Below are 12,234 nucleotides of genomic sequence, written 5' to 3' on the forward strand. Positions count from 1 at the left end.
TTATTGGATATTTTAAATTGCATGAGAAAGATTGTCAAATAAAAAGTAACATTTAAACTTCTTAGATTATATCTACATGAATATATATATATATTATTATGTGTTCTAGAAAGTATGTGAAATTATTTTTTAAAAATCTGATATGTACTAGTATGATCAGTCATAATTTTAGCTTTTTTACAATTTTGTATGTCAACAAAAAATTGCTTTTTAATTGTTTTCTTTTGTTGAAATATTATCAGACCTTTAACTGTGACTGATCTTAAGTTTTTTGTCACCCAAACACAGTGATTGTTTTACCTTTGATTTTCTCCAAAAGTATTTGCAGTCAACTACAAGCCTGGAAAGTCCCATGGATGGAGGAGCCTGGTAGGCTGCGGTCCATGGGGTCGCAAAGAGTCAGACGAGACTGAGTGAATTCACTTTCACTTTTCACTTTCATGCATTGGAGAAGGAAATGGCAACCCACTCCAGTGTTCTTGCCTGGAGAATCCCAGGGACGGGGGAGCCTGGTGGGCTGCTGTCTGTGGGGTTGCACAGAGTCGGACACGACTGAAGCGACTTAGCAGCAGTAGCAGCAGCACAAGCCTGGAAAATCCCATGGAAGGAGGAGCCTGGTAGGCTGCAGTCCATGGGGTTGCTAAGAGTCGGACACTACTGAGCAACTTCCCTTTCACTTTTCACTTTCACGCACTGGGGAAGGAAATGGCAACCCACTCCAGTGTTCTTGACTGGAGAATCCCAGGGACGGGGGAGCCTGGTGGGCTTCCCTCTATGGGGTTGCACGGAGTCGGACACGACTGAAGCAACTTAGCAGCAGAAGCAGCACAAGCATAACTGTATACAAAAATATCAATAACCTCAGATATGCAGATGACACCATCCTTATGGCAAAAAAGTGAAGAACTAAAGAGCCTCTTGATGAAAGTGAAAGAGGAGAGTGAAAAAGCATATCATAATAGTAATTACCGTTGCCCCCAAGAGCATTGAGATGATTTCTTATAGAAAGTGTGATTATATGTAAGAAATTAAGATATGATCAAACAACATTTAGACAGTCCTGTATGAATACATAGGCACAAAATAAAATCATGAAAAACATTCTGTTGTTAAGACATTCCTGCCTCTAGCATGAAGTTAAATATGGAAAAATATATTTTATTTTCTAAATAAATAAATGTTTAAAACAATATCAAATTTAGGTAATTATGAAAAATAATAATTTTGAAAACTTTAGTAAGGAAGATTTTGTGTATGCCATAATAAAAATCACATGTGTATCATAACAGATACCTACTTTAGAGTCTTCATTAAAAAATCATTTAAAACACAGCTATATGTCTTAAATGTAACCATGAATAATGTTACTTATATTTAAAAATACTATAAATAAGAACATTTAACGTGCATGTATTTCAGGGCATGAAAAATTAAATTTTCAAAATGATTTGATATAAATAAAACGTGTTAATAATTGTTAAAACATCTAGCAAAACTGTCCATGGTTTTTCTTCTAAGCACTTCTTTATATGTGAATGATTAATTCAAACATTATAAAATTAATTCCTTAGCTCATGTATTATATATTTCAGACAGATATTCATATAGAAAAATCTTTATCATCACCATTATGCCTAGTGTGTAATGCAGATTTAAGGTAAACACAACCTTTAACAGTACACAATGTATGTATAATATACAAGTATGCATATGCAATCCAAGTACAATTTGTATTGAGTTTTGCAATCATGCAATCCACCAGCATCTGAAATCAGGAAGACAAAACAAAATCCTGACTTTTGGATCTGGAACACCTACAATGCAATCCAAAGCTTTAATGTTTGTTAGAAATATTAGAGGAACTTGAGAAAGTCACTCAACTTCTTTAAAACCACTTTCCTTATTTGGAAAGTGAATTTAATTAAGCTTGTTTATCTCTTATTTTTAGTTAATTATTATCAAAGTATTTCAGACAAATATGCAGGCATAATATAGCACAACACTTCTTTCATCAGTAAATACTGATGTTACACTGTATTTTTCAGATATATTTTTACACCTCATGCTGCTTTCTTTGAGAAACAATCTCAGTTTTGTTATACCTTAGAATACAGTGCAGTGATTTTAATGATTCTTATACATTTTTCTAAAAAAAAAAGGTCCATTAATTCCTATTTTTAATTCATGTTTAATGTAATCAAGGAAATAAAAAACATTTTAATAGTTAAATGATCAAGCTACATAACAAACATTGCTGGAAAGTCTGAATATATTTCACCATGAAAGCAAAATTATTAGCTGATGAACATGTTCACTGATGTATATTCAGCCCAGTTCCATTAAAAAATAATTAAATAAAGGGAAAAAAAAAAGGTTTCCAAGGAAGCAGCCTGAAATGCTTTACTGGTATTAAAGAGCAATCATAAAATAGTAGCTTTTCAGGTAGGTGGTTTTTTTGTCTATATTGACAGTTTCTGCTACATTGCTTTTGAGGGAAAAAGTACCTTTCTTTATTGACTTAATCTACTTGCTAATACATTTATTTTTTCTTTTGAACCCTAGTCAAAATATCTTTAATTGAATTTTTTTTCTTCAAAATGATATTGACCATTCAAGCTGATAAAAATCTTTATCAGAGGAGTGCTTTATTGTAGGTAATGGAATTGCTTACATTATCTACACCTAAGGGTTTCAAATATAAAGTAAGACAATAAGTAGCAACAGATAAGAACAGAAGAATAAACTCTAGAAAGCTGTTAGAGGAACAAAATCACTGTTGTATCCTGAATCATAAAAACATGTATTTTATGTTTTTAAAAGAGCAAAGTCAACAAGGACACATACACTGTTTTCAAGTGAATAAATATATTTAGTTTTACTTTAATACCATGGTTTAAACCCAACTTTTGATCGTGCATATTATATTTTACAATAAGAAATTTCATACCATAGTTCTAAATGTTACCACCATTAACTATGATTATTTCACTTCCTGTTTAAAACAAATATAGAATTCAGTAAAACCTGCTTTGTTCTCCTTAGCCCTATGGCTCTTCTGTTGCCCTGCACTACGAGACTGAGACATTTCTGGGTTCGGTCACTTATCCTTTCAATAAACTACAACATGCAAGAGTGCCTTGTTGCTACCCGGACATTTGATAGTTAAAGTGAGGTATTATAGAAAGGTGATAAACAAGGACACACAGAAATCAGGCAGTATGCCAAGACCAGGAGACAGGGTTTTTTATTTTTTTAATAAGACATTCAACAAACTTCTCCTCAATATGAGGTCAATGGCCAATAAACTTTCTTCACTTGTTTAGAGATATAATTTTTTTTTACTATCTACAGAGAGAATAAGACTCTTCACGATTTACTTCATTTGAAGACATATATTTTCATCTTTTGATCTCAATGCAAGGGAAAAATAGAGGCAATTTAGTTCTTCAGTAAGAACTGTTATGCAATGATGGGCCAAATTAGAATCACTGCTTTTAAATTTATCTAATATACATAGAATATACTGAAATTAAACAAAGACTATAACCAGAGACACAAATGATACGGATGAGAAGGTTAAACAAAAAATATGTACTGCCAAGTGGAATATTATATTTAGAACAGCTGTATATAGAGAAATTTAAAATTAAAAGTCTATTTTTGTTTTAAAAATACAGCAGGTAGGAATGTTAGTTTAAACTAATCCACTAATTCTTTATGCAATTGTGTACAAATGCAAAAAGTGTGAAATACTTGGAATGGAAACATTTCTGTATTATATACTCTGAGAAATAGCTAATGCAGGAAATAATGGAAAACTGATTTGATATTTAGCATATCAGATTTCTGATACATTTATTATCAAATAATGATGTAAGCTAGGTTGAAATATTGTGTACTGGTTTAAATAAACCTTCAGTGCATGTAGGATTCCACAGGGCCTTGAAAAGAAGAAAACAAAAATAAATAAATGAATGACATCAAATTAATAAAATGAAATAAACACATACTTTAACATGAATGTTTAAAATGTTTAAACACAAATTAAAAAAAAAAACAACAACAACACACAGACCAACATAAATCTATTCTAGGTGAAAACTGTTATTAAAACTCATTAAATATATTTATATTAGTAATGTTTCCAAGCTCCGAACTTCCAATTAAATACTTTACAACCAAACACAAGGTGAAAGAGTGAGGACCAGTTAGCAAAATTTTATTCCCTTGGTTTTATAAGTGGAGTGAAAAAGTAACAGTTTTACTCAACTCTTCATATAGTCTTCATTTCCAGAAAATTAAATAATTAATAGGTAAGTCTATATGGTTCTCCTGATATTTTTATAGATCATCCTGAACACAAAGCTCCAAAAGAATTTTCAACCTACCACAATTATTATTACTTTAATGTATTCTTTATTGCAATTTTAAGTGACAGGAAATTAAAACATTTCAAAATATTTCACCTTTAAAAAAAGGAACTCCATTGTTCAGACATTGTGTATAAAAAGAAATAAAGGGTCTAAGAAGTCTAGAATATGGCAGCTGCTCCTAAGGAATGCAAAATTCAGTTGGAGAGACAGAAATGATATTGAAAAGATTAGCCATACTACAAGATAGTAAGTTCCATATCAATACACAGGAGATATATACATAAATATATAGCGCATATAACAATATCTAGTACTGACAGCTACAGGTTAGGGTTTCAGGACCAGTAACTGTGGAAAGTATTCTACGGAAAGAGAGATCACTCCAGATCAAGGGTAGAGGATTGAAGTTGGGTTTAAAAAGAGACACATTATAGAGGAGGGGCATTTTAAACAAAACAGTTAAAAACAAAACAAACCAAAAACACTAAACAAGGGAGACAAGAACTAGCAACTTGTGTTGGAGCAGCTTAAGTGGAATAAAATGTTTATGTTTGGGAACAGTTAGAGCTAAAATTGCTTAAGTAGGAAAGAGTGTAATTTTAGCAGCTAGAATGCTGGTTTGAGTAATGTGGATTTTATCTTTTAAGCCTTAGTCAGCCATTAAGAGTTTTAAAGTAGAAATACAACATACTGCAAGGTACATGTTTGTGATTATTTCTTTTAGATTTATCTGTGATGTATATATAGATTAGAATAAGTAGAGACTTGAAGTAGGAAGTCAAGACCAAAACCAATGGAAATCCACCCTAAAGCAGCAATCAGTACTGGAAAGTGACTGTTCTTTATGATCCAATTTGTCATGTCAAGATGTTCCGGTTTTGTGAACAGTTGATCACTCAGGTTACAGCTCAGAGGCAACATCCTCAGGTCTTCCCTGATGAGTCTTCTCTCACAGTGAAGGCACAAGTGCTCCTACTTCACTGGACTCATCACTTAATCTCACCTGTCTGCTTATTTACATCATGGTCGTTTATCACCAAGTGAAACTCTGTCTCTTCATTTCTAGGTTATTTCCTGTCCTTATCCACAAAATGACAAGTTTATGAAGAAATAAAACTTGTGTATTCCTTGTTCACTGCTACCGAGAGAGTCAATTCCTAGGCAGATTGTTAAGAAGTCCAGGGTCCCCAAAGAGGAGAAAGGGCTCTGGGGCCCTCAAAGTGGAGACAGGAGTCTGGAATTCTCAAGGAAGAGGAAAGGGCAAACTTTTTTTTTGTCTACATTCCTTGCTGCTAAGTCGCTTCAGTCGTGTCCGACTTTGTGCGACCCCATAGACGGCAGCCCACTAGGCTCCTCTGTCCCTGGGATTCTCCAGGCAAGAATGCTGGAGTGGGTTGCCACTTCCTTCTCCTACATTTCTTAGTCTTATTCAATTACACAACTCAGTTTAAACTCTGTACTAGGGATTATACAACAACAATGTATCCTGCTTGAGGACAGTTTCTCCTTCCTGAAAACCTTCTGACTAATCCTGATATTTCAGAATGTATATTATGGGAGTGGGTCTGGTAGGATCTTTCTATTGTTAAATTCTAATCTTGTTATCCTAAAATGTAAATTGTGGGAGTTGTTGCTGCTGCTGCTGCTAAGTCACTTCAGTCATGTCCGACTCTGTGTGACCCCAGAGACGGCAGCCCACCAGGCTCCTCTGTCCATGGGATTCTCCAGGCAAGAACACTGGAGTGGGTTGCCATTTCCTCCTCCAATGCATGAAAGTGAAAAGTCAAATTGAAGTCGCTCAGTCGTGTCCGACTCCTAGCGACCCCATGGACTGCAGCCTACCAGGCTCCTCTGTCCATGGGATTTTCTAGGCAAGAGTACTGGAGTGGGGTGCCATTGCCTTCTCCAAATTGTGGGAGTGGGTCTGGTAAAACTTGCACAAACTTGAGACGTTCTTTTGATTCATTGTAATAACTAATTAAAAAGTATATAACTCCATTGCTAACACTAGCAAGGGGGCATTCTTTCTGCCCCCTTCTGATGTCTATATCAGAAGCTTTCTCTATCTTTTTTATACTTTAATAAAACTTCATTACACAAAAGCTCTGAACAATCAAGCCTTGTCTCTGGCCCCGGATTGAATTCTTCTCCTCCATAGGGCAAGGATCCTGGCATCTTTCGTGGTTAAACAACAACAACCTTTCACTATAATCTCAGTGCCGGGATACCTTTTTTACTTTTATTTTTTAAATGATTATATAAATGAAAAAGGGTATACTCTCTTGAAGGTGGAAGTAAACTCAAGGCTTTGCTTGTATGTTCTACAGATAAGCATTTATGTATTTGCCAACCAAACATGTTATTTAAAAAAAAAAAAAAAAAAAATTCTCCAGAATCATTAAGGCTAACATTTAAATGGATATTCAGTGTTTGGTATCTGTTCCCCAAATGGTAGTTGAATGAATGTAAAAAGAAAAAATATATTTTATAAATGTTAAAAATCTAGAATCTATATCCCAGTGTATTTTGTGACTCCTATCATTCATGTTTTTAATAAAGCTCTAACACAGATTCACCTTTTAATATTCTAAAATGGAGAACATATAATAGATTAAATATGTTCAGTGAGATAGATGTCAAAGTATATGATCCTAGCTTTTGCTTCTATAAGTAGTTTATAATATTCTAATATTTGTCATGTGAAGAGGACAAAAAACCTCAATAACTCTCAGTCCTTTTTAGCTGGCAGAGCATGAGGTGAGGGCAGGAAATTACCAGGAATATTAAAGCTCAACTAATGAAAATAAACGGTTCCCCTTAACTTGACTGTAGAGACAACAGTAATTTTAAAAAATACAGTACTTTTTCATGATTAACCACTCTGGGGATACTGCAACAGCTTTACAGCCTCATTGTTTCACTTATTAATGTAAGTCTAGAGATTATTCCCTATCAGAACATTGATGTTTCCTCTTTTTTGGCAAGCACTGGGTAGGGAGGCTTCCCAGCCCTCCATTATGTGAATGAGCCATCACTAAACACCTTCCTGTTGATGGATATTTTCTGTTGTTTTCATCTTTAACTAGAAGATCTTATAAAAAGCTATTTCGTATATAGCAAAACATATGTACTATGTCAAGTTCTAGAGACAGTATTGATAGATGGAGAATAAAATCAGGTACATCTTTGTTAAGATTTTTCAAAATCTCTCTCAAGAGGGAATTATAATATATGACAATGCTATTCTTTAAAGTGTAAATAATTGAGAAAAGTAAAATGGATATTTAAAAGATCACATGATTGAATAATATCTAGTCATTTAAACTATAAAGTAAAAGTTATTAATATCACAGTACAATAATACCCATGCTAAAATATGTAAACATGGTATGTTTATGTACATATATTTACAGATATACTCTGGATTCAGTGTCTGCATGTTTATTTTAACATGATAAAAAATCAAAATATAGGGGAAAAAAACCTTTAAAAGAGTAGAAAATAATACATACACTTGGAGCAAGTAATGTTTGTCTTAAGGCCCAATAATGACTCATTACTGATGTGCCCTTAAAGAAGAAAATTTAATCCTTCTTGACTAGAGTTTGTAGCAACTTTCTCACAAATTAAAAATAACTAAATAGCATTTCTGGAGCAATACAAAGTGTTTCTTATAATCTCAAAATTTGAAAAACATTGTATTTCTAATTCTAGTCTCATCTTAGACTGAAAAAATGACTAATTCATCAATTTTTATGTTATACTTTTCCAATGTAAGAAAATACTGAACCTATTTATATTTCTTTTTGAAAATTACACTGTATTAGACTAAAGCTTAAAAAAGTTTTCCTGTAATTTGATGGATTAAATCCAAATCTGTAAATCCACTTATAAGTACAAAGCTCATAAAATAATGACAACCCTGAAGTAATTCTGAGATGTGAAGAACTATGACTCTTTAAGTACTCTGAATTGCAAATTACATTCCTTTTCATATAAATTTTCTCTACTGTAATTCAGCTATATATGTTTAAAATTCTAATCATCATCTTAAAAATGTGGCATCATGCAAGGGTGTAATTTTCTGATAGTCTTGGTATAGAGCATGAGGTTAATGTTACATGTGGCTCTCTTTTAGAAAATTTTCTGTAATGCATTATTCTGAAAATTCTAATTCCTTTGCCTATTTGGTATGAAGCCAAACATTTATGGAAGTTATTTTTTCTTTAGTTCTCTACAGTTATTTATAAATTATTAAAACACTATACATCCTTATTTTGAAACAATAATACATGACTTAGCGACTGAACAACAAAAAAATCCAACATTTTAATGTTTTTCCCTCAAAATTATTACTGTTTCTTTTACTGGCAGAAGATATAAGCTAGTGAAGGTGAACAGAACTTATCTCGAAATATGTCTCTTTAGTATAAAAACTGCACTGAATTAAGAAAATGAGATTTTTAAGAAACTACAGACACAGAAGAAGCTTTGAAAACTGAGTAAAGTTAGCCTTTCATAAGAAACATTTACATTATAAGGGAACTCTCCATTTTTAAGACTGCCTCACTCTATACCAGAAAGAAGATGTTGACTACTCTAGAAACTCTTACCAATGGAGAGGGCACTGACTTAAATCTTTGTAACAACCATAACCTTGCTGACTGTGTTGTTCCCGGTTACCTCCCTTAACTTGCCTCCCCACTGCTACACCTTTCTTTCATCTCTAGCTGGCAATGGTATTTATAGTGTTGACTTGGCTGTTTTAGGGAGTTAACTCAGTTTCTTTGTATATCTTACATGTAAACAGAAAATATACATGTTATTAAATTTTGCTTTTCTCCTGTTAATGTCTTTTATGATGGGATCACTCAGTCAAGAACCTAGACAGATAGAGGGAAAATTATTTTTCTACCCCTACAGTTTGAGATCCACAGTGGGACCTGCTGAAGCACCATAGTTCCTCTGGAGTCTGCTAAGGGAATCTGGAAAACGGGCAGAAGCTAGCCAAGCGTAATATTTCTTACCAAAGGCAGGTTTCCTGGGTCTGTCTCCCTATAGACAGATACAGATGCCTTTTGGGATGCCTCTAGCATCTATGGTCAAGCCATAAAAAGCCTATTGATTTGAGATGCTATTGTGATTAATGTGTCATGCGAGTGTATGTTCAAGCGAGTGTATGCTCCTCGGTTCTTTGTCTCGTCACAACAAAGATTTGGAGCAACGGACATTAAAGCCCTCGGCACGTCACAGCTCTCGGGTCTTGGACAAATTGTGTTATAGCTCTTAGGCAAATCAGTGTTACAGCTCTATTTTATTTAGAAGATAGCAGGAGAGAGAGTGAAAAAGAGAGAGAGAGAGAAAGAGAGAGAGAGAGAGAGAGAGAGAGAAAGAGAGAGAGAGAGAGAGAGAGAGAAAGAGAGAGAGAGGCAAAGAGCACACGCACGTGGGAGAGAGAGTCTGAGAGAAAGCATTTTGGCTCCTCCTTTTATATGTTTTTTCCTCTACCTGGGCCTGCCCTATGCAAATTGGGCTTAGCCAGGAGTGCTGTTTGTTCTGCCTGAAGTCTTCACTCTGGTCCTTGGACCTTCCTTTGACCTTCCTTGTCTTTTAGCCACCGCCATTTTGGACTCCTTTTCCCTATTCTACCTACCTAACAAATGTAAGATCCTACTTGTCAATAACCAGATGATGAATCCTGTCAACTGGAAAAACTTCTATATTTGAAGAAAAAATTAGAGAGCTCTCATTCTAACAATTTTCTTTTTGGTACCTATGGAAAGACCAAATTGAAAAGAGGACACTAAGAATTAAACTAGCCTGCCTTACAGATTCCTCTAACAAGATAAAATCACAAAGCCTCATTTATCATGCCTTTCAGCAGAAACTATCACATTTAGAGAACAGTTATAAAGATTAGTGGACATTCACATTCACAGAAACCCTGATTGGTAGCTAAAGGGTGTTCTTCCCATCCATGATTACACTGTATTTATCAGATAAGCCAGAAGTCCTCTTGGGAAAATCCCCTCACAGAAGAAACAGATGACCAGATTTTCTCTCAGGCCCTCTTACAAACTGATCAAGAAACATCAGCTAGAGGCTAATATTCAGGTACTGACCGAAACAAAAGTAGAGCCTTTCTCTTCAAAAGGTTAATTGATCTAAGGTTGAATTGTACACTCGGGAGAAAAAAAAAGTAACATGATAAGGCCTTTGCTGAATGCTCTATATACATTTTTCAGAAAGGCATACTGCACTAAACCATAAAGCTCTTGGATTTTTCCATTTTAGTTGGAAATCCTCTACCTGATATAAACTGAAAATAATCTAGTTGGATGGGAAGCTCAGTCCCTTGACATATAATTTAGGCTACAACTAAATTCTTTGAGGAATTAGAAACAACTTTGCCTTTCAAATCTTTGCAAAACCAGAGCTGCAGCTCTAGAAACGATTGGAAGTCCACCTTTCCTTTTTTTTAACCCCCTCCCCCTTAAAGTCCTCTATTCATCTCAAAATGCTTTCAAAAGGTTGGTTCTGTGTGCTTAGTTGAGTCTGATCCTGCGACCCCATGGACTGTAACCCACCAGGCTCCTCTGTCCAGGAGGATTCTTCAGGCAAGAATACTGGAGCAAGTTGCCATGCCCTCCTCCTGGGGATCTTCCCAACCCAGGGATTGAACCCAGGTCTCCCTCATTGCAGGTGGATCTATTACCATCTGAGCCACCAGGGAAACCCAACACTTTAGAAAAATAAGGAAAGCTTAAATAGTAATTATTTCAGGCCTCTGATAACAGGCAAATATAACCCCATTTTGGAGAAAATTTGGATATTTTCTCTGTGTCTTTGAAATGTAAATTTAAAAATTTACCAAATCTTAAACTTTTTCTATTCCACCTTCTCTAGAACCTAAGAACCACTCTTTGAAATGCTAACTTTAGGGAGATGCTTCTTATCAGAAATAGAAAAAAGGAGCTATTTTTAAAATGGGCAAATGAAAAATTCCAAGTCTCTACAAATTCTAGGGTGGGGGAAAAAAAAAAAAAAAAACTAAAACAAGAACAACAAAGACAACAATAACAAAAACAAAATTGCAAACATCTTAATGGACAAACTTCCAGAAACATAATTTGGATCCATCTGATCTCAAAAACTAGTCAAGTACTAGTAATACACCTGACTCATAGCTAAATTTTTTAAATGAAAGCTATAAGACCTATATTTGTGTCTGTATGTTTATAGATGTCTATATATGCATGTTGTAGATGTGTGATATTTTTCTACCTCCAGATGTCACTGCCAAAATTATTTTGTAAAAGACCTCTACTTAATTGACTTCAAATAAGTGCTTTATGAATTAAGTAATCCTGAAACTTGCAGAAATACAGTAATCCAATTTAAAAAATTCACAGAATATTGAATAATCACCAGTAAATAAAAGCTATCTGAAGTTTATTGGTTTAATTAAAAGACATAACTTCAGTGTTAACAACATTAAATATAATGCAGACATGTAACACTCATTCTATCTGGGTTTACTAGTCAAAGAAGTTCATACTATCTCTGTTACAAAATTTATAGGTAAAACAAACAGCTTAGGATGATGGCTGACTTTGTCTAATGTCACACAAAGTTTTCAAAAGTAATTGAAACATAACTGTTGAGAACAAGTGATTTAAGTAGGATAAGAGTTTTTAGTTGAGCTTTTCAGCAATAATTATACATTACTGTATGTCTACTTAAGTAGTTTCGCAAATCCTTTTGGTAATTTCCGTCCTTAGAGTTTTGCTGAGTAAAGTGATAGAATCTTATTGAATACATAAATTATTTCCAAATAAGACATAATATTAAACAATTATTA

The 12,234-nt window shown here is 34.1% G+C and overlaps 1 protein-coding gene across 3 annotated transcripts in view; it reads right to left on the minus strand.

Moving 5' to 3' along the window:
* The window catches only part of CCSER1 (coiled-coil serine rich protein 1), a 1,491,155-nt gene that overhangs the window by 651,219 nt on the left and 827,702 nt on the right, over positions 1–12,234 (minus strand). Inside the window, exon 10 of one of the 3 annotated variants that reach the window (XM_019962454.2) lies at positions 3,228–3,941. The exons of the other annotated variants lie outside the window; for them this stretch is intronic. Coding sequence (XP_019818013.2) covers positions 3,879–3,941 — 63 coding nt within the window. The 3' untranslated portion in view covers positions 3,228–3,878. Of the gene's footprint in view, positions 1–3,227; positions 3,942–12,234 lie in introns of those variants that run through there. 3 annotated transcript variants of the gene reach the window in all.

This window comes from Bos indicus, chromosome 6, assembly GCF_029378745.1.
Source record: "Bos indicus isolate NIAB-ARS_2022 breed Sahiwal x Tharparkar chromosome 6, NIAB-ARS_B.indTharparkar_mat_pri_1.0, whole genome shotgun sequence".
NCBI classification, from domain to species: domain Eukaryota; kingdom Metazoa; phylum Chordata; class Mammalia; order Artiodactyla; family Bovidae; genus Bos; species Bos indicus.